We start from the raw sequence: 24,303 nt of genomic DNA on the forward strand, positions 1-24,303 counted from the left end.
TTAGAAAATAATGGCCGCCCAGAGAGGAGGACAAATACATGTAATGAAAGCTTAAGACTCAGTCATGATCAGTGATAGTAACAATTTCAATTTAGTGTGTGTGCATGTGTGCGTGCCTGCATGTGTGTGTTTGTGTGTGTGTGTGTGCGTGTGTACGTGTGTACTCACATTCATAGCAGCAATGTCATTCTCGTAGGCCTCCCTGACCTTCTTCATGATCTCCACCTCGGCCAGGCAGCAGGCTTCAATAGAGCCTTTCACTGTGATGGTTCTCTCTGGATTGTACAGCGTCAGGTCCTGGAGCCTGTGCACATCCCAGAGGGGTCGTTAGAGATGCATAAAACTGATCAGTGATCAGTACTTTAAAGTGAGTTCGATTTTTCTATCTAATAAATCAACTTCGTGTGTGTGTGTGTGTGTGTGTGTCTTACGGGGAGATGGTGATCTTGGTGTCTGTGTCCTGCTCGACTTTCTTCAGGTTGCGTCCCTCCTTCCCAATGAGGCGTCCCACAAAGTTGTTGTGAGCCAGAATCTTCAGAGGAACCTCATCAGCTCTGAAAAAAACAAAAAGCACCAACGTTTCACTCGTTTAAAAAAAAACTGACAACACAGACAAAGAATTAAAAACCGTGTCCAGGATCATGTGACACTGTTTTAGTCATCGTTTGAAACCTACGTTTTGGTGTCTTTAGCCTCCTGGTGCATAATGTCCAGGATCATGCGGCAGGCGGCGGAGCAGCCCTCGGGGGTGGAGTGGATGCTGATCGGCTTCTCTGCAGCACCGGCGTTCTCTTTACGGTGAACATCAATCCTGCAGCAACGGGGAAAATGATTAAGATATCACAGTTTATTTCATTCAGGTTCATTAAGTTCAGTTAAATTCAAATACTAAAGACACAGCTCAGAGGATGATAGAATCTATACCACATAAACCAATCAATCGATAAATAAATACAGTCTAAGAAATAAAATGAAAAACAAATCGAAAGCATCCACAATGGTCAGATATTTGTACAGAGAATGACAGTAGGCAAGAACCTGACAGAGGTCAGTTCAGGGTTGGTTATATATCATCTGCAGATGCACAAACCTACACATACAGTTTATCTATATATATATATATATATATATATATATATATATGGTTTCATATGACAGTGGAGCAAGGTGACAAACATGTGGCTCTGGCTGTGAGTCTCTGTATCCTGACGCCAGTGAATGAGCCAACAGCTGTCTAACCGCTTCAATACCGTCTGCAAATGTCCTTCTCTTCTGATGAATCATCGGTTATGTTACACACCATGAAGACAATATCATATCAATATCATACAGGAAGAAAAGCTCCATAACTCATTGCAATCATAATATTATTGTTATTCACATTATATCTTTTGTGGACAAACCTTGAATAACTGATAAAAGACCAGCGCTACATGGACAGAAAGTCACCAAATAATCTGCAGACAAAGTGGTTGAACAACCTTCTCCACATCTGTTTACCTCCACTGACAGATCATATGTAGATATGTTAAAAAGAAAAGGAGATTAAAATAACCACTCTGTCGAACAATAATCGAGACCAGGACCCAGATAAGACATCTGTCAAACAGCTACGTACAGGAGCAGAGTCCAATGTGCACCAGAAACACAGGGATCTCACGGGGAATCTAGGAACTTCTCTTTTTCATGAGTTTTATAGTCAGAAGCTTCAGAAGCATCAAATTAAACATAGAAAAATTGTGAAATTCTGCCCATAAACAAGGTAGAAATACACATCAGTGCCATGTTTACCTTTTAAACCAGACTGATTATACCTGATACATGTATTCAGCAGAGTTCTCTCCAGCACTTTAGTCCTTCTCATTGTCGGATCAGTGACTGAAGCAGCAGCTTCTACAGATAATCCCAGTGTCAGGTCACAAACACTAACCCGTCTGTTTTTCAGTGCGAGGTTGTGTAAATAGTAAATGGTGGGTGACATCATATTTTGAAGACGGCCACTGCGCCTTCTGTTATTAGTCGTACGGCTCTTCCTAAACGTGCTCATCACTGCAGCAGCTGTGTGTCGCTCATGTTCAGTAAACTGCTGCTGCTCTTCTACGTTTTCTCCATCTTTGTCTCTCAATCTGGTTTTTCTTACTAAGCCGATGCTGTTCTGAATTATTTAGCATGTTAGTGATGTTGCACCGGGGTGTACTCAGTTCTGTTGTGTACTGTAAATCACATCTTTAAAAATGAAAGGTTGATGTCTGCAGTGATTCAGTGGTAAGTGGGAGAAATCCCAGTGGACCAGTTGTTTTAGGCCAATTCTTTGTGCGTACTGTACTGACACATTAATGTGTATTAAGGTATTAATGTGTTGATGATTTTAAGATGCACGTCGCACATCACAAGTTTACAAATGGTAAAGGGGGCAGATGGGGCAGATGGGGCAGATGGGGCGTCTGATGCCCAGGAGGCACAGCGGCGTCTTCCACTAAACTGAAAGTTGGTGGTTTGATCCCCACCTCCTCCAAGTCCACGTGTCAAAGACGAAAAAAGCTCTGTGTGTCATAGATATAGTCTTACATTTCTGTGTCCTCTGTAGTTTACCTGCAGGACATGAAGTATAAGACTCCCTGTTCTTCCTGGAGACCCTCCCCCAGACCTGCCCAGACCACACAGGGTTACACCATCATTGCTGCACTTACAGAGCTGTACGTCAGATCCAAGTTGTTGACTAATTATATATTATAATATTGTAAAACAGTTGGATTGGATGAAAAGGACAACAGGTCAAATTACTGAACTTTCTAAGAAATGAGGGTGGCCTGTCAGTGTTTACTAAAGGTCTGTCAAGTCCGCTGTTTTCTTTCATTGTTTGACTTATGCCCCACAACACAAGTGTCATTATACGTCATCATAGTTTCTACTTGGTCTCACTTTCTCCTCCTGGTGAAAGTCAGTGTCGGACACTTCATAAATGACTCAACTCCAGCTCTGAAGTACGGCTGCCTTCACTGTCAGAGTTATGTCTATTTGACAAAGTCTTGTGTCAAATTAGTGGTTTTATTGCCTCCTTTTCCCTCAGCATCAACCATCTCCCTGGCCCAGACTGACTCTAGGAGTGTGTTTGTCTACGCAGTGAAAACTATTCTTGTTTTCTTTCTGAAAAACAACCATATCTAATTTTGATTATATGTCACACACACACACACACACACACACACACAGATACACTCTGCACTCACTTGCTCTGCGTCTGCTTGGTGATGTTGCGGATGGTGGCCCCTTCCTTGCCGATGATGGCTCCGACGTACTGTGTGGGCACCAGCAGCCTCAGAGGGATGTCGGCGTGCGGCGGTTTGGAGGGCATCCCGGAGCTCGGGGACCCACCACGGGGCCCGCGGGGCCCGTAGCCAGGGCGACGGCCATTGTCGGGCCCCCGCTGACCTTCCAGCTCAGAGATGTCATCGGGGATGTAGGAGACGCGCAAGGCGTTGTTCTCAAACTGGTATCCGTTCAGCTTCTGGATGGCTCTGAGAGAGAGACAACACCAGATCATTACAGCAGTTTGTACATCATTCATACAAGTGACACCCCACACATTTTATATAGACAATACAAACTTTTTATTTATTTTTTTTTGTTCAGTTATAATCACAGTAATGATCAGGATTATTATCAAACTCACAGTGTCACAGTCTCACCATGTTTTACCGAGTCTACGGTTAATAAGCACTTTTTTGTTTCTCTGTTTGTTAATGATAAAGTTTTGAAATCTATTTTATTGTCTCTCATTGTCAGATTTCTTATTTGATTTGTCATTTTTTTCTGTGAAGCACCTTGAACTAACCTGTATGAAAGTTAAGGTTCTATACAAATAGTGTTTGATTGATTGATTGATTGATTGATTGATTGATTGATTGATTGATTGATTGACTGACTGATTAATAAGTTGGCGAACACATTAAATGGAAGTGAGATGAGGGGGAAATATGTGCTGCTGGACGTTTTCCACTTTGTTATCCAGAATAATAATAGTGTCCATCGAAAGAGTAATAAAAGTGTAATATCATATTCAATATCATATATTTAATACTACATTATGAGCTCATGTTGACAAGAAACTGAAGACACACACATCTAGTTTGTTCCTTATTGTAACTTAAAGTAACATAACCTAGTAACCAAGAAAAACTCTGACTTGTACACTTCTACTTTCCTGTTGACTTTGCTACTTTATATTTCCACTGTACTACATTTGAAAGACAAATGATATAATTTTTTATTTCACTGTGTTTACCTGACAGCTGCCGTTACTAGTTAAACATACAATCAGCTGATAAAACGCGTGGTTATTTAACTATTCAACAGAATATAAACTTGTATAGAAATATTGTATAATCCAGTAAGCGAATAAAACACTAACTAAAACAACTACTTTTACAGATTAAAAACATTTTTCTGCTCGTATCTGTAAATCTGCTCGAGTAAAACTGTGAATGCAGGACTTTTACTTGTAAGAGATTTTTTTTTATAGTGCAGTACTTTTACTGACGTCAATGTCATGACGAGATGAGACTGAGAAAAGAAAAAGAAAAGCTCTTATTTCTCTTTGCAGTTCCTTTAAACGACCACTAGATGTCACAAGTGGAGCTTAAAAAATACAACTTGCTGTTGCTGCAGTTTTATTCAGATACTCACTGATAAATGATTATATAATCATCTACACATCTTTACTTGTATATCGGAACTTTGGATATTTATGAATTACTTTTTTTAAATTATCTTGGGTGTCTACACAGATCTCACATGTCTCATTTCTAAAAGAACACAGCATGAAGTCCATGAATATACAAATCCCTCTAAAACACACTTTGTCATTTTCTTTAAAATGTCAAACAAAGACGTTTAACAGAGTGACAGAAAGAGATGAAGTGGAAAAGACAGAGAGCGTCAGTGTGGAGGAACTTACTGCCTGGCGTGCTCCCTGGATGCATATGTGACATTAACCACTGCAGTCTCACTGTCTGTGTTCACTGAGAGAGGAGAGAGACAGAGACACACACGTTGGTTTAATAATCCATAAAGACTAGGATTCATCTGTCTTCACTGGGTGACCACAGCAGGATTATTATTTATTTATTTATTATTACTTAATCCTAAAGTTGACTGAACTCTGGTGTCACATCGGTCACAATGAACAAATACACACACAAGCAACATGTAAAATCCTGACATGTCTTCAGAACAATAAGACATTGCAATAATGAGTCGGAGCCTTTTTTTTCAAATTTAACTTTTGTTTCAATCATTCCACATTTAAGTTGCTGATTAATGCAGGTAGAACTTTGGCTTTGCCATTAAATAACAGCATTGGACCAGAAAGAGCAGAGACTTGTTCTCCGGTATTGGATTTTTCAGTCTTCTGCATCTTAGAATTCAATTCAGTTCAAGACACATAATTTATCTCTCAATTTTAAAGACAATTTAAAAATGCAAACACATAACAATGTAGGAAAATAACTGAAATACATAAGCGTTCATGGCAGCAGCCGATCTGTAGCTGGTCCACAATATCCAACATGATAAATGCATCAAAAGTGCATTTATCAATATTAATCTTTACACAAGTTAATAAAACCAAACTTCATTTGATTTAGATACAGGGAAACTACCACACATTGCTGATAGTATTGTTTTAATGTAGTTGATCTTGTGTTGAGTGTGAGGCTGTGCAACGGATCTTTGTGTATTGCCAATCATTTTCGAGCTGAGGGTCACAACACTTCGCAATCCATTCTTTTTTAGGATCAAATATTTATTGCATAAATAAGGAAGTAACAACAAAAAATGAGAAATTACTGGAGGGATGAAATATATGCATGTAGTGCAGTAGGTCTAGTATCAGGGGCCCTCCCAGCTCCATCCACAAGAAGAGATGAGAAACAATTACAGAACGACGGAAAGTTACTAAATAATAATTAGAAGAACATTAAATAATAATAATAATAATAATGATAATAATTATTATTATTATTATTATTATTGTATTTAAAACAAAGAATACCTCTGTCACCAGTCCACAGACACATTATGGGTTCATGTGATTAATCTGACTGACTGGAAGGTGACATTATAATTGTATATAGTATAGAGTATATAGTAATATATGGTAGTGTTAATAGTGTTGTGTTGTGAGCACAGCAATCTTCTTAAAGGTTTCTGCATTAATAGATTACAGTCTAGTGCCGTCTCTAACTGAATCAGTGATAAACATCCATCTGTCCATCTGAGGGAGGATTGAAGTGGGATACACTGGTTCTACACCTGGATCTCCACTGAGCTGGATGTGCCTGGATCACTCGCACAGGTACACATCAGAGAGGCTCTCATCAAATGCTCCAGAACTGGCTGCCTCCCCTTTCAGCTAATTCTGCTTCCTCCATCCTCCAGCCTGTGACTCAACCATTGAAAACCATTGAGGATCATGATGGACATTGAACATGTTCCTGTCCCTTAAATGTGTCTTGAAGGAGACAAGGAGACGAGGAGAGAGGAGATCGAAGGCCTCCAGAGGAAGCAAAGGTGTGTCCCTTTAACTTGGCACCACCCTCTTTTACTGGTATCTGATTGGTGGTTTGTCAGCTGATGTGATCATTACTGCATAACTGCATTAGGGTAGATTTAGCAAACTTAGACTCTTTTTCAATTTTCATGTTTATCATAGAATAAGATATTTAGATGGGTGTGTAATCCAAATCATGCATTCATGCAAATATGCCACATAAAAGCACTTTTTTTCTTCATTACCCAAAAAGCTTTTCTTTTCTTCCTCTTATTTTAGGGCTGAAATGATTCATCAAATAGTCAATTGACAAAAAGATCATCTGCAACTATTTTGATAATAAAATAAATTGAAATTATTCGTATTAAATTAATTATTATTATCTTATTAACTGTCCCTTGTTCTAGCTTCTGAATGATGATGATTTGCTGCTTTTCTATTTTTTCGTGTGATAATAAACTGAATATCTGGTTGGATAAAATGCATTGTAGGACATCACCTTGGATTGGAAGATTAAGAGTTTATTATTAGTTGCAGGCACCCATGTTCTTTTTTAATTTTTCATCCTGGTTCATTCAGGAAAATTATGTTAAAATTCCCAAACAGCTGCACAGTCACAGTTATCATCAGTCCTCAGCTTATCGTTCCTGCACCTTTTTACTAACTACAGATTTGATCTAGGACACAGCTGTTGTTGGTCCCTCACGTTTGTTTTGTTCTTTCAGTAATCAGCAAATCTTAATTGGTTGGTTTCATTTGTATCAGGCAGATTCTGTGATGTTTTGAAGCTGTAATAAATCTGTATCTGTAGCAGCAGTCCTCAGGTGTCAGGTGTTTCCCTGTCAGGCTGCGGTTTATTATTTCTACACATTATAGTAAAGTTGAGCTAGAGATACTTTTGGTCCAATGACACCACTTAGCCTGAACTGTGTGTGTCTGCGAGTCTGAGAAAATGAACTTTGAGAACGAGCGTAGCAGTTACCAGCCTGCTGCCACTGGGGGGCAGCAAAGTGCCGCATGTCACATATACTGTATATATACGAGGGGGAGGGATTTGTCCTGCCCTTGCTCTTGACTTGTTAGCTGTATGTAAGATAATAAGGCGTGTATGTAGGAGAGGTCAGTACACAACAAACCAGGGCGCAGTTCAGACAGGCCTGGTGTTCAGAGGTCTTACCTTGTTCACAGTTCTCTACAGTCCCACACTGAGCCAACAGACCATCCAGCACCTGACACAGAGAGAGAGGGAGATAGAGAGAGAGAGAGAGAGAGAGAGAGAGAGAGAGAGAGAGAGAGAGAGAGAGAGAAGAAAAGAATGAACACTGTTAGTACATGTGAAAAATGGAAAAAATAAATAAATGTAGAATACAACATGATGATTACTGAGCCTCCGCTGCAAGAAAAGCACAAGAATACAGACAGAAAATAAATCCACCTGAGCATAAAGAACAACAGGAAAAGACAAAAACCTATCAACACAGTTTAGTTCATCTCCTTCTGTTGGCAACATAAGCTCAATGAATACAAATAAGATTTTACAAGACATGAGTTTGATCTTGTAGTTTTGTCCATCAGTGAAGATGAAACAATAAAAGAAAAAACTGAAATGTAAAAACAAATATATCTTTATCAAAGAAATAAATGTTGACACACTTCACTGAGACAGTGGCTGGAAACTCATTTCACAAATGAAAAGAAAATGAGCTGCGGGGACAAATAAAAGAAGTTTAAAAGGTTTAAAAGGAGTGTTGGATGATTGGATGAAGAAGTTTATTGGATCTAAACTATCAAGGGCAAGAAACCTTTTAGTGTCACACAATTTGATTTAATTTTAATTCATTACAAGTATTGTTGTTGGCCAAATAAATAGTTTCAAAGAGTGTTAAAACTGTTTTGAAGGATCTCAGGGGGTTAGGGTTAGCTACCCCCCCCCCCCTCTCTGAAAGGGCCACATGGTTCAGTCCACTCTAGATCAAAATAGTATGTGTCCAAATGCAGTAACTGTGCAGGTGGTGATGATAGAGGGAGAGAGGCTGACTGTGTGTATGTGAGCCACAATGGAGCTGCAGACACACTCCAGCCTCAGAGATCGTACTCATTAACTCTACAGATGTAAATCTGTAAAGAGCCAACCACAAACGTCTTTACTGGGTGTGAGACATGTTTATCACGTGAAGTGTCTGAGTAGCTTCAGAGCAGATCAGTGATCACATGGTTAATCACATGTACGCTGAGAGCAGGAGCTGCCAATCCCAGATCAGGAGCCAAACCGAAATCAGATCTATACTTCATTTTATGCAGTGATGTTATTAATTAAAACATCGTGTTAAAGTTCATTTTATTTGTGTGAAATCCTTCATATCTTCACTTATAAATAACATGTGAAACTGACAGTCTCTTAATATTGTGATATTGCTGCTGGTCAACAAAGTACACCAGAGAAATCATATGAGAGGGAGAATTTATCTCTACGGTTACAAGAGAAGATATTTGGAAATTGATTGATTTTACAAACAGAATCGATGTCAGCTTCATTTGTATTGTTATCCTCCCTGATAAATTATAAAAAGTGGCATCATCTTATCAAATGTTCAACTCGAAGGCAAACAACAGGCTGAAAACACCTTTGAATGAAGTACACATGCTGCTTCAGCTAATATTTTGTCATTGCAGAACATGTCTCATGAGGTGTGTGTTCATCTGTTTCTGTACTGCACACATTTAGGATCTTCTCTTAACCAACAATTTCGTTCTTTCAGTCAAGACCAAAGTTTTCCTTTCAGTTAAATAAACAGAGGCCCAGGTTGTCAGGGTTTTTTCTGAGACGCAGATTCTAACTGTAAACTGCTGCTTGCGTAAAATCCCAGTTCACACAACACAGCACAACAAATACCGATGTAAAGCTGTGATTCCACACACACTTTTATAAAGCAAAATGTAGTTTTTCCTCCTGTGCTTTGTCTCTTTGTCTCTAAAACATTTTCACAAAGTGAACAATATGCAAACACAGACAGAATTAATTCCTAAAGAGCTTGTGTTTTCAAATATGCTGCACCTAATTATATAAATATAACATCTACATTTTACAGTTACATATTTTTATTTGATTCCAGGTGATGTTTTCCCTCTTTGCGTCCTCTACTTTACCTAATGTGCTTTTATTTTGAAGTGCAAGAATGTTTCCTCAGGGTCAGCTCACTCTGTCTTTCTTAACTGTTCATTTCTCCTCTGGATGGTCTGATACTTAACCCTTCGTGTTCATTACTGTTCAGAATAATGAATCCAAATATTGTGCAACATCCATGGAGCTGCATTTTGTTTCTTTTTTTTTTTTTTTAAATCAAGGTCAAATTTGTCACAACAGACCATAAATAAAGAGGACGTAAAGGAAAATGCAAGTTTGGTAATTCACATCTTCATTATTTTTGTATAATTTCCTCAGTGAAATTAAATGTATAAAGGACGGCTCCAACTGAAATCGTGACTAATATTACAATCACAACATTTGCCAAAATATGATTTGTTGTGCATATTGTTCAGCCCTAGATCAGAAACATGCAAACGGCGTGGCTCGAAACAGTAGAAGACATTTACAGTATGGGAAAAGTAACTTATAAAATCAGTAAGAAAGAAAAAGTGCTGGAAAATAGATGGGCCTTTAAAGTAAATAAACCAAAGGTAAGTGATGAATTACACTTTATATAATTGTTGATGAAACATCGAACAGATCATGTTTGGAGAAGATGATTTAAGTATTCAATGTGAAATTGTAATAGAAACCTGTAGCAGCAGCAGGTCTACTTCTATATAATGAAATATCAAAGGTTTTTGTTCGTACTATGATCATCATTACTGTTACTTTGTTTTCTCTTAATTATGAGTTCTGTATTGTGTTTATAAATGTGGGCATATGAAAGTATAAATATGTATGTGAATATGTAGATGCATGGAGACAGACACTATGATCAGTAATAGCTTTATATTGTTACTCACTTTTATGCTTTAAATACACACTGTGTTGTGTGTCGGAGTGAGGGGCTAACAACAAGTTAAAAGGTCAAGATGTTGAAATAACATTAATAAATGATAAATACAGGATCAGTGACATTAGCTGACACAATAAAAAGAAGCATGTAAACGCCACATGCGAGTCAGGTCTGTGGTGAGAGGTTGCCCTCGTGTGGACACAGTCTGTAGCGTCAGAGCAGCGGAGAGATTAAAAAAAGGGAGGGAGAGGATCCAGCATAAATTGAACTGGCACACACACACAAACACACACACATACTCATAAGTGCACATGCACACAGACACGTGCACTCACAGAGTGACATCCCGCAGGCACTTGCTCGCCAGAAGAGTCCGGCTGTGTGCCACACCCTCACAAAAACAGTAACGTTGCACACACATATACACACACACACACACACACACACACACACACACACACACACACACACACACAACACACACACACACACACACAGCTACACACACAAAAACACACACACACACACGTGTATGGAGCCTAGTGACTGTCCAGCCTCATCTCCTGCATTCAATGCAGTTTGATGAATCAACAGATTAAGATGAAGTGAAGGCAGAAATTTGACTGCTCTGAACAGCAAGTGTAGTTTGTCCTTTGTATTTTATATTGAAATACAGTGTTAGTTCTTACACAACTTCTACAGTCTACAGAAATGATATGTTTGAAGACATGTGGGGGGTTTGAGTGAGAGAAGTAAAATCACAGTATTTTTTAAATGCTTTTGTTTTTTGTCAGGAATCTATTTGGTCTTCCAGCCCTGTGGAAAAACAATTATCCTATAATATTCTTATAATATTACATTATAGTTTTAGTTTGTTTCATATGAATGTATTGTTTCATATGTATGTGTATATATATATATAATATATATATATATATATATATATATATATATATACATACAGACATACACACATACATATATATATATATATATATATTTATATATTGTAACATTTAAATAAGGTAAGTATGAGACTGAAAAATATTAAAGCAGCCAATCATATGTGAACACATACATATCTGCCTATGGGGCTTCTTCAAAGGGGGCTGGGCCTGTGGTCATGTGGCTTCAAGCCAATCGTTGTCTCAGGCTGGTGGGGAACATCCAATAGAGGACATGGGTGCCCTCATGTTTAGTTCCTTGCCTGAAGAAGTGATTGAGCCAAAGAGGCGGTAATGTTGACTCTGTGAGGAACAAGTTTATTTCAAGGGGGCATGAATGAGGTCTTTATTCAATTAACACGTTTTTATAGTGTTTATAGTTTTTAATGTATTATATATCTCAATTATTTGGATTTGCAGTGGTTTAGGTGTATTTGTGTTTATTTATGTATTTTTATGATGAATAGTTTTTATGTTGCATCTTGTTTCCTTTCATTAAACAGCACTTTATTTAAATCCAAGTGTTGCGGGGTGGGTTGGCCTCTGACACATCAAATGGACACATTTTGGAGTAAGTACCCTTCTGTACAAACTTAAGTGCGACCCTTTAGTTGCACTTCTGGTGCCACCTCTTTGGCTCAATCACTTCTGCAGTCCATGAGCTAAACATAGTGTCCTCTACTGGACATTTCCCACTAGCCTGAGACATCGATTGGCCTGAAGCCACATGGCCGCAGGCCCACCCCGTCTCTGAAGAATCATATGTACGCGTTCACATATGATTGGTTGTTTTAGATGTTAAATGTTACTTGTGATGTGTTTTGAGATGATGACCCTAGAAAAGTTCTTCTGATTACTTCAAATGTTACTGGAGTTTCTATCCCTCGAGACTTTTCCTTTCTCCGTGCACCTTGTAAGTTGTGCCAGAAAAATGACTGAGCTTCTGTGTGATAATAGTAACTATGATGCACAGTAAACTAAACTGAAGAGGGAAAGAGCTATCAGCCTAAAACTGTGGAGAGAACTATAAAAGACACGTCTTTGATGCAGCTCATTGTGTCACATAACAGAGTTTGAACCCCGTTTTCTGGGTGGAGAACTGTTTCCTTCCTCTAAAGCTGTGGCGAGGGGTAAGAGAAAGTTCACTACTACATGAGTCAGGGAGCGACAAAAAGAGGAGAACTAAAAGTTAAGGAAACCATTTTAAAAGTTACTTGAATGCAATTGAATTGTTTAATGCAATCCCCCCCCCCCCCCCCAGGCTGAGTCCATCTATTTGATTTCAGATGCAACAGTCCAGTTTTTAAACATGGTTTATGTTGTCAGTGTCCTGATGTCGTTAACTCTCGCATGCAAACCGGAGTCACGGCACATCTCTCAGCGGCTGTGATGAAGCTGGTGGTGGAGTGTAAGGCTTTTGAACTGATGCATTGCTTGGTTCATGCAGGCAAATAAAAATGTACATTACATCTATAGTTTTACCTTTATTGCACCTTTTCTTTCACTTTCTGCATAATAATAAATAATGCATACAGAGCTGCTGTCTGTTTCCCCTCCCTCAGCATGCACAGCTGAAGCACCCTTGAGCAAGGCACCTAACCCCCCTACTGCTCCCTGGAGCTGCTTGTTCACCACTTGCTAATGGGTTAAATGCTGAGCTCTAATTTCCTGTGTGTGTAAGAACATACTTTGATAATAAAGGATTCTTCTTCTTACAAGCCGGACAGCGGTTAGCAGCAGCCTGTGCTCGCTGTCTGAAAGTGGGGAGGAGGCAGCTATTAAATCTATCAGAGCCAGTCCAGAGCATCAGGATGATGTTGTGCATATTGCCTCTTCATCTACAACCAAAGAAATACTGTCCACTGCTGTTGTGGCATGGTTATCACTTCTTTGCACTCATGTACAATTCAAATTTTTGGCTGTCGCTCTGATACTGGTGCTGTTGTAACTCCTGCTTTGTGCTGCAGGTTGGACCTGATAAGGTTTATACTGGCAGAACATTTCAGTGCAAAGACATGACTTAGACTTCTGATGTGTGAGCTCAGTGCTGGCACAAAGCTCGACTCATTTGCTCTGTATTGTAAGACTCTCTTTAAGAGCTACAGATTGAAACTGCTCAGGATGGTTCACTTCAATAGAAAACGTATCACTTTGTGAAAACTGCAGCAACACCAGATAAAAACTTACATTCCCACAAGTTTGTGAATTCTAATATGACTGTTTACCTTAAAGGTCAATATAGTGTAAAGGCAGATGTCCATGTGTTGTTTGATTTTAAAGCGGCCATCAGGACTTCTGTAACTTTGTGATGTCACAACAAAGCACTCACCCCTCTCAGTAATGCCCCATGCCCTGCCCAACTGGACCCACCATCCAACATTGCAGGATTTTGTTTCTCTGAGTGTTTTCCTTAAATCTGCTAGATTTTTACTGGGTCACTAAGAAAACAGCGAGAGAAGAAAACTAGAGCCCCAGAGAGAAGCCTGAGAGAGGAGATGTAAAACTACACTGAGATGGTTTTTGGTTCTTAAAACCACAAATATATCTTCTTATGGATCAACACTTCAAAGAAAACACCAGAGTGTAAAATATGGACCTTGTTTGTGCCAGAACTTTGTAAGCACAACTCTGAAAATGACCCAGAGCTGCTCACTGTTCCTGGCTGCTGTTCCTGAAACCTATGAACAGGGTCATGAAGTTTGTCTCTTCTTTGGAATTTACAATCAAAAAAGTCAGAATTAGTCCAAGTGATAATTTACAGAGGCAGAAAAATGATGAAAAAAATATCCTCCTGTATTTGTTATTAGATGGACACACCCTGTTTCAAATATAAATAAAACTGAGCATTGTACATTGTTTGCAGTCACCACAGGGGTGAATGGGACATTCAGTCAGCAATCATATTTAGGGGAAAGAACTGTGTCACATTTCTAGAGAAAACAGAAAAAAAAATGCTTTGAAAAAAGGAAAGGCATATTGGCTAGCTGACTGGCTAAAGAAATTCTTACACAAAGAAACTAACTTTTAGTTTCCTCAGTGGAAACCTGCCATGCCACACACTGCTGCCAGCTCAGAAGAGAAGTTCAAACGTCCATGACAAGTTGTTAGTTACAGATGCCAGTGTGAGGGCTTGTTCATTTAAAGAGGCTGTATCCATACAGCAGAACAACTCATTTCACTGAATGTCAAGAGAAGATGTTGTGGGTGGTGGTAATGGGTTGTACTCGTGAGCAGAGTCCAGTCACAGTGATACACTGTGCAAATGAACCAAACAAGAGAAATGATGAGGGTGAACTCACCTCCCATTGTAGGTGAGGCGGGATGTTTCTGATCTGCAGTTTCCTGGTCCTGAAGAGAGAAAACAAACCAGATGTTAGCAAGTTTAAAAATGAATATTGAAACACAATAAACACTGATGACAGGTGCAACACTGTCCAGACTGAGGGTTTGGGGATGAGAGAGTGAAACGAAGAGAAAGAAACCAGAACTTACTTGAGAGATAAACAGGTGGAAAGAGGAAAACAGGTAAATCAAACTGGTGTGTCACCACTACATCACACAGCGTTATACCACATACACACCAGTGCTGCACAAAGAGCACAGGTATAAAGATACGTCCACGCTATTATGTTTTCATTTCAAAACAACGTTTTAAAAACAATCTCTGAGCAGATGGCCGTTTTAGCTCCATATCAGAAACAATCTCTGTCCAGACTAACACACCGGAAAACACACACATACACGTCTCTTCACCTACACTGGGCATGTGCGAGCTAGCTGGTGTAAACAGGAAGCAGATCTCTACAGTTATTTAGTTGCCAAAAAATACTGCGGAAAAGGCAGTTTCAGTGTTAAAATGCAGAATTTAACTTCAACAGCTTTTAGCAAAGACAACAATGTCAGTAAAGCTAGTCATAATGCTTTCACTGGTATCGAGGCTGATAAGAACCAATAGGGAGCGACAGTCAGCGTTTCCAAAAGTGTCCGTTTTAGGCGCTCGAAAACTCCACAGTAGTGTGGACGCCAGGAGTAAACAGCACAAGTGATGCGTTTTAAAACTAAAACATAGTAGTTTTTAGTTTTTACCAGGCCGTCACCATTCACACAGTCTGCAGCTACGTCCCTGAACACATCACTCATCCACAGCACTACATTGTACTGAAACAGACGATGTATCAAACATGTTTAAGTGTGTGTGTTTGCACGATTAAAAGTTAAGTAACGTATGAGCATCTCTGTCTTAACAGGGCTGGTAACCCAAGTGGTACAAGCTGCTTTACTGTTGCAGATAAACATCCTCAGTAACAACACTCCTTCCCCGCCAGCCTTCAATACATTAGGAACACAAAGAGCTCTTTTATGGTGACCTTGGGTTTTGATCGGAGTGAGAACTCCCACACTTGAGTATCGTATCAGTCATGGTTTCATCATTGACTCTGAGAAAGTAAATGCTGAAGAAACTGATTGGAAATAATTATTTATTATGAATCTTTGCATGTAAAAAATATTACATATGCATTTAATAGCATGGATTTAAATAGCTTGTTCTCTAAATTGCCTTACTGAAAATGGAGCATAAACAGGAAACCATAACAATTTTCCTTTTGCTTCTGACATGAGCTTTAGTTGCGACTACAGGAAACCCATCCCTGCATAGGACTGTTCTTGCATCTGTCGTATTAGTGCTGAACCTTTGACCTTTGACCTCCTTACTGAAGCTGCTTATATTGAAGAGTTGTGCTATGGGGACTCATTGGAAATGACTCTAGATAATAATGTGAAACAGTGCAATGTCCCATCTTTACCACCCTTTACTATCTCTACTATACCAACCCGCCCAAATGTGTATCAATGGCCCTAAACCCAAACCAACAACAACCAACCCCCATCTCCAGCTCCCCAACTAAACCCCACCCAAACCCCCAGGAGGCTCCAGCACAGATGAATAGTCTTTTGTGCATCCAGAATACCTGACACCCCCCCATCCAAAAAAAAATGGAAAATCCCTTTGATCCTCAATCAATGCTGAGCTGTATCACTAACTCCACCCCCAAACCTGCCAAACACACATAAAAAACAGGCCCCTTCCCCACACCTCCACATGCACACCTCCCACCATACACGCCAAAAGGCCCCCGTGACCCCACACATGCAGTTCTACCTTATCAACACATCAACCCCCCATTATCCTCTCAAACGCCATTCCTAACCATCACCCCCACACACACATCCCAACCCCCATCCAGCCAACATCAGCGAACTTGTTCGACCCCTGTCGTCGCCGCCTGCCAACCCACCGACTACCCCCATTGGCTGAAACCATGGCAACAGGTTAGGAATGGGTGGGGAAAGACGATGGATGGGCGAGTGGACGGACAACAAAACAACACGCTTCACATTTGCTTACACGCTCGTTCACTCTTCTGTTCTCTCATTTCATTTTAAATATCTCTGACTTCTACCTACGTGGAGGTGGGCTGCATTGTTAGCTCGCCCATCCTCCGTCACCCTGAGCTGAATGCCAAATAAACCTTTCAAATTATGATTCTGCACCTTTTGTTTCCCAGCGCTGTGACATGGCGTTGTATTATCATTCAGTGCTTAACACAGTGTCATTAGTATAAGGGGTATTTGCCGTTAATTGCACATATACCTGAAAAACAAATTGTTGAATAGAATTTGAGGTGGGTAACATAATAATTATGCTTAATTCAAAATAAACACTCATCCGTGACTCCTTGTTGATATGCATCCAAGATGGAAACACTTTGTCAGTGAAGCTTGAGAAGTCGTGAACGTAAAAGCTGGAGCTGTTGAGGTTCCCTCAGCTGTGAAGGCATTAAATCCACGCTCAGCTCCGGCCTCCAGCAGGACAAAAGGGCCGGAGAGAAAGAAGGAGGAGAAAGAAAAGAAGCCAAGAGAATGAAAAGGAGTGTGGTCCTTGAGGAGGAGGAGGAGGTGGAGAACAGAACCAAAGGGGAGGGAAAGGTTTTTGCTTCTAGGAGGGGTCAAAGGCCAAGGGTCGTAGGTCTTCAGACCAGACAGAGGTGGCCCCAGGAGCACAATGAGGTGTGTCTGTGGATGTGAGGGCGTTGTAGCCTGCTACCCTTTCATGAAGCTAAAGGAGAAAAGAGGACAGAGGAATATGTAAACCCCATCAGTATGATCTTTCGAGAAAGAATCATCATCAACATTGCTTTCCTTTCCATTCTTTGTGCCTCCTACCTCCCCACCCCTCCCCTCCCCTCCCCCACATTAGCAGCTTCCCACTCCTTTTCAGAGACTTCCTTTTCAACCTAATGATCTACAGAGCGATACATGTTCGTTAGCACACTGTAGAGCTGGACGATTAAACAAAAAAAACCTCTCACGACTTCATCTCGCTCATGACTGTTAATTCACTTCAGACTTTCCCCAATGCTGCGTTCATGAACTGTCCCCTCCTGGAAAATACTACGTCCTGTTCAGTCACGTGCCTCCACCAAATCCAACTAACGTTAGTCCTCGTTCACTCAAAGTGAAGCTGCTGATATGGACGACACGAGCGCAAACACTGGGCCTCAAACCGAGCAGCTTCTACCTAAAAAGAGGATGTGTCCTTCGTTTTGGCTTCAGTGAAGACGACACCGAACAAAAAGGATCAAATGCAAACACTGCAGAAAAACTATGTCAGCAACAAAAGCTTGTTTAATCACTTGGAACACAATCACATTGTCGAATATGAAGTGTTCATGGCTCAAAAAAAAAAGAGAGTGACCGATAGGCTCCAAAGTGATAGTTCATTTATTCTAATCAAGATAAAAGTTTGAAATAATTATTGTAAATATTGATTTGTCATTTCACATCACCCAGACCTACACTGACAGAGATATAGGCTACTTGCTTGTTACACTTCCAGACATGGTGCTACTTCAAAATTAACTGCATCAGCAACTGTAACTGTCACAAGACATAGATTGTTGCACAGTGACACTTGCCCAGCAAAACTACCTCCTCCCAATTATTAGCATGCTGACCCCAACTGATAGTGAAGTGATATTGTTGATGTGTTGTTCTTTACTAAATGGCTGTCTAAAGATGCAGTCAGGCGCTCTTGGTGACCTCAGAAAGTCTTAAAGCATCAGTATGCTTCACTGGAGTGCAGACAAACAGCATCTGAACCCCCCCGACTCCACATCTTTTTAACAATACAGTGATTCAACAATTTTTGTAACTTTCCAAAAGTGTGTATTCTGTTCAAATTACAGCAGGTATAAACAATTTTGGTTTGGGCTTGTTTCACAACCTATAAAGCATAATACAACAAAAGAGATGCACCTACATAAATATAGGTCAGTTTTCTGACTTTCCTTTAGAAATTGTACCTTAACTACTTTTTTATTATATACCTTATATTTGTTATCTTTTATTTTAAATTGTATTTATAATTAATCATACATATATATATATATATATATGCACGTGTGTGTGTATGTATGTGTATATATCTACTGAAACTGGCCTGTTTTCAGTTTTGTGATAATCCAGTTGGTTTATATTTGTCAGGAAATGGGAAATGTTGTCGACCCACCTTTAAAAACGTCACAACAAGTTATAGAGAACTTGGAAAGTTTAAATTATGGCCGAAGTTGCCAGTTAGACCTGTAGTTGTGAAAACCAGTGACAATGAAACCCTGAGTGTTTGTATTTGCTCAGCACTGTAGGCCATGAATGGACCTCTGGTGATTTTATTGATCAGGTTGCCCACTGTGAATGCACAGTAAAGCACTGGAAAGGGCTATCTATGATTTACTGACCTTCCTATAAACATCTACATTCATCTACTTGGTGTTGTGTAGTGTAGCTACACTAACAGCAAAGTTTCTGGGAAACTGTGTGTGTGTGTGTGTTTGTGTGTGTGTGTGTGTGTGTGTGTGTGTGTGTGTGTGTGTGTGTTACACAGCAGTGCTTCTTTTAAAACTGATAAATCCAAGAGTCAGTCAGATACACACATTCATATAATAACCTATACACAGTAACATGGGCATGATGCCACTCACAGCCACACAGTCATCTAAAGTCTTGGATGAATTATGACTATGAAATCGAGGGATAATGTGTTCAAGTATGTGTATGTTGGCGGTGCCTTATGGTTCCCAGTGGGAATTTTCAATGCCAGAAAGAGGCCTGTTTGACGGGTTTGACTGACAACTTTTTCAGGCGAGTGTACTCAACCCAGATGGCAGGTGATCATTTTAACATGCTAACTCAGGTAATTATTCATTCATATTGACAAGACATATTTGAAGAATCTTGAGTGTGCAAGGAAAAGAAGACGTGTGGTCGAGCTAAAGTTCATTGTTTTCGATTTGTGTTCGAGTGACTTAATTCATCCATAATTGTTGAATCAGGTTTCAGGAATGTGCTACGTCACATCAAACACAAGAAAAAAGGGCAACAGGAACCGACATCAACATGATGCAACTGGGGAAAAACCCTCCCTGTGAAAGGAAAACAAAGTACCTATGGTTCCAGCTGACTGCTACACAAGGGCTCGTCAATATATCGCAAAGCCTTTTATCCACAGTTTCACTGCACTGAGTACTAGCACTGGTCTGCAAGGGTCCCAAGTGACTTCACCAACAAACTACGCGGAAACCCACAATGCTTCGGGACCACACTTAACAAATGAGCATAACAGACTCAATAAACAAGGTGAAAGAATTCTGTGTGGTTTAAGACCTAGCCCTAACCCCAACCCCCAGTTTTCACTCTCAGTCACAGTTTCAAGTTGTTTATGCCCAGAGAAGACATAATCATTAAGAACGGATAAATAGGAAAATGTTTGTGCCAAATCCTTCCAACAGAAACCTGATGATTCAGGCTACATTTGAAGGTGGTCAGTGATGCAAACGACCACATGAGCAATGTAAAGCATCCCTCACTGGTATCACAAGAAACTTCCTAAACACTGTTGATTCAACAGTGGCAATTGCAATGTTTCCAAGTCTGTATTCAACATTAGAATAAACCACCACAGTCATCATCTCTAGAATGAACAGGCACAAATATGCAATGTCTGTGTTTTGTTTTGTTTTGTTTTTGTACAAGCAGCTACAGTTTCCGTACAGACAATCAAATGAGAAAATAAAGGAAAATTGAATGAAAACAATAAGGAAACAATATAGCTTGTGGCTATAAATCTCTGAAACAAACAAAACATGATTCAGCAAAATGTATAATTTCCATCTACATACAAGAGGTTCCCCTTAAAGGCCCCTTTTGTAAGGTTTGCTATTGCTATGTAGCAAACATAGCTGTTAGAATTAACAGCTGTTCACTTACCAGTCTAGGACACACGTTGCGGGTTTAGCATCAAACTTTATTCCTTTACTTGCCAAAAGCTATCTCCAGCCGTGGAAAGCAATCCCAATGTTAACTTTTGTTTTGCTTCTATTTCTATCGCTTCTTTTCTTCTACTGAAGTTAGCATGCTAACCAGCTAGTCTCGGCCCGTCTAATCACTTTCTGATAGTGAGCCACTGTAGCTTACTCGCTTTCTTGCCAAGAGTTAGACAAGAAAATGAATACCACCCTGTCTGTCCGTCCAGCCAAGGTTAGCTTGGGTTTGCATTAAGACTGCAGCTAGTCTGGCTCGGTCCACAGTTAACAAAATCCATCTACTTGTTTGTTTGATATGTACAAAAACCAAAAAGCAAAAACAATTTGCCATATTAGAGGGGTGCTTGACTATTTCTTAGCACACTGATATGAATTAAACAAACAAGAGATATCATGTTATTAACGAGATTTAGAGGTGCTGATAGGTGGAATTTGTTATCATTGGACAGAGTCAAGCTAACTGTTTCTCTCTTTTTTCAGTATTTATGCTAAGCTAATCTAAGTTAATAAGAATTGGTTGTAAGCTTATATATAATGGACAGCTTAGAGTGTATGAATCTTCATTTCCAACTCTCAGCAGGAAATGAATTATCTAAAAAATGACAAACTATTCCTTCTAAAGAAGCAGTTTAAAGATAACTGTGTGATTTGGATATTTTTTAGTGCTCTGGTCCCATCTGTGAGTACTAGCACGAAACACATTTAGAGCGTGTGGGTTCCGGTATATCCATTACCTGCTACCATTACGAAAACCTTACTACTCACTCAATGCTCTCAAATGTCCCCAAATACAAAGCACACGTTGACTGCAAGCTAGAGGAGCATGGAAGTGCAGGGGGTTAATATTTTATAAGAGCTATCTGGCCAGCATAAAATCTCAGATGAATTTTTTATTTCTAATGGTGAGGCGCAACCAAACATCATCATTACGCATTCATATTAACCTTGTTACCAGCCAAAATCCTATCATCTAGCTCCATGTCTCTCCATCAACGAAATATCTTTATCGCTCCACCCATAGACCCTTCCAAAAAACACAGCCATTATCACTGTTTCTGAACCGCTAAGACTGCCATTTCAGCAGGTAAATTAGATACTGCATGAATGAATTTTGGTGCAGAGAAGAGTTGAGATGAAGTAGAGAAAAGTGTAAGCAAAAGCTAGCGAACCATTTGGGAAAACATTCCGTTAGAGTAGGTTTCTATCTGATAATGCTGTAACCAAATTCCATTGTTATTTACTCCAATAGCATGTGTCAATACAATGAAGGACAGCTATCTCAACTTTACTCCCACACAAGTTGATGATCTTGTTGATAGAGACACACTCCATACAACACTTGACACTGTTGCCCCTCTGAAAAGAAGGTAGTGAATCAGGAGGCTAGACACAAATGCACGCTATAAAACAGACATCATGAAAGCTGTAAAGGAAGTGCCATTCCACCAATCTAGAGAAATTTTTGCCTAGACTGGAAAAATCTAATAACATAACAAAGCCTTCTGTAATGCCAGAACCACAGGCACCAGCACTTAGGCCAAGCTGATAGAGTCATAGCTCTACTGATCAGTAGTAATGACTTCTGAGCTTCTTTACAAATACCAAAAACCTCCTGCAAACCAATTGTCAGATTATTTGCATAGGAATGGAATGTTTGAAGATTTAAAGCTCATCATAGCACAGAAACAGCACTGGTTAAAGTTACCAGCAAACTTCTCACGGCCTCAGATAATGGACTCGTCTCTATACTTGTCCGGCAAGACATGACACCATCAATCACACAATTTTGTTACAGAGGGTGTAACATGTCAATGGGAGTAAAGGAACCGCCCTAGACTGGTTTTAAGTCCTATTTACTGGATAGATTCCAGTTTGTTCATGTTAATAATGACTCCCCAATGCACACAGTTAGTTAGTCATGGGAGTTCCACAGGGTTCTGTGCTAGGACTGATACTTTTCATCCTATATATGCCTCCTTTAGGCAATATTAACGGGAAGAACCACATAAATTTCAATTGTTACACAGATGTCCCCCAGCTGTACTTATCTATGAAACCAGATGAGACTAATCAGGTGGCCAAACTTCAGGCATGTCTTGAAGACATAAAGACCTGGATGACCTGTGATTGTTCACTTTTAAACTCAGACAAAACTGAAGTTATTGTACTTGGCCATAAACATTTCATAAACATATTATCTAATAATATAATTACTTTGGATGGCATTACCCTGGCCTCCAGTTGAACTCTAAGGAACCTTGGGGTCATTTCTGACCAGGACATGTCCCTTACTTCACACATAAAACAAGTACCTAACAGCTTTCTTGCACCTGCGAAATATTGTGAAATTAAGAAACATCCTGTCTCAAAAGGATGCTGAAATACTAGTCCTTGCATTTGTTACCTCTAAACTGGACTATTGTAATTCCTTATTATCAGGATGACCCCAAAGTCCTCCAGTTGATCCAAGATGCTAGAAGGAACTAGAAAAAGAGAACATATTTCTCCTGTGTTGGCCGCTCTACATTGGTTCCTTTTGAAATCCAGAGGCAATTTCAAAGCCCATCTCCTTATGTACAAAGCCTCCACTGAATCTTAACGACCTCATGATACCCTGTTACAGCACACATCACTCTCTAAACACAGGACTACTTGTGGTTTCTAGAGTTTTTAAGAGTAGAATGGGAGGCAAAGCCTTCAGGGAGGTTTTAAGTGTAAGAGTAGAATTAAAACTTTGCACTTATAGTTAGGGCTGGCTCAAGTCAGCTCCTGACGCTATGGCCTCTGGGGGAACTGATGCAGTACTTCTTATATGGTGCTACCATCATTGTTGCTGTTATTATTAATAACATTATTGCACCTAAAATTATCACTATAATATACTATATCATTAATATTATAACAAACAGTCTGATAGTGCCTGAATACATAAAACTGTTCCAGATCTTTCTCCTCTCTCCTTCAGTTCTCTCCTCTCCACCGAACCAGTTGAGGCAGATGGCTGCCCACCCTAAGTTATAAGTCCTGAACCGTGAGTTGGGTTTGTCTTTATAATATTGTAAGGTCTTGTTCTCACTCTGTAAGATCCCTTGAGATAATGTATGTTATATAAATAAAAATAATTAAAACTGAATTGAATTTAAAGTTCAACACAATTAAAAATCATCAAAATGTCTGGTTTATCATTACATCACTTTCTAATCCACTTGTTTAGTTGAAAACCTGGATGTAATTACCAAGGAAACAGTAATGATGCACTACAACACAGAGAGGAAAGTTGCTAATTGTGGTGGCTGCGCCCCCTCCTGAGTAGTAATAGTATTTAAAAGGAACCACAAATTAATTTGCTTTTTCTTTTCCCTGAACTTTGCACCACATTTATATGGAAACAGAAACCGAAGGTGTCCAGCTTAACTTCTTGAATTTTATAAATTGCTGAACTG

General features: G+C 39.6%; 1 protein-coding gene across 1 annotated transcript in view; it reads right to left on the bottom strand.

The window, feature by feature from the left end:
• igf2bp1 (insulin-like growth factor 2 mRNA binding protein 1) overlaps positions 1–24,303 on the bottom strand; it is a 61,860-nt gene that overhangs the window by 5,378 nt on the left and 32,179 nt on the right. The window contains 7 exon segments of the mRNA XM_056400574.1: positions 169–304; positions 432–554; positions 677–811; positions 3,231–3,518; positions 4,958–5,021; positions 7,728–7,779; positions 14,780–14,828. Of these exon segments, the coding sequence (XP_056256549.1) occupies positions 169–304; positions 432–554; positions 677–811; positions 3,231–3,518; positions 4,958–5,021; positions 7,728–7,779; positions 14,780–14,828 (847 nt within the window).

Source organism: Seriola aureovittata, chromosome 17 (genome assembly GCF_021018895.1).
Source record: "Seriola aureovittata isolate HTS-2021-v1 ecotype China chromosome 17, ASM2101889v1, whole genome shotgun sequence".
Classification (NCBI taxonomy): Eukaryota; Metazoa; Chordata; class Actinopteri; order Carangiformes; family Carangidae; genus Seriola; species Seriola aureovittata.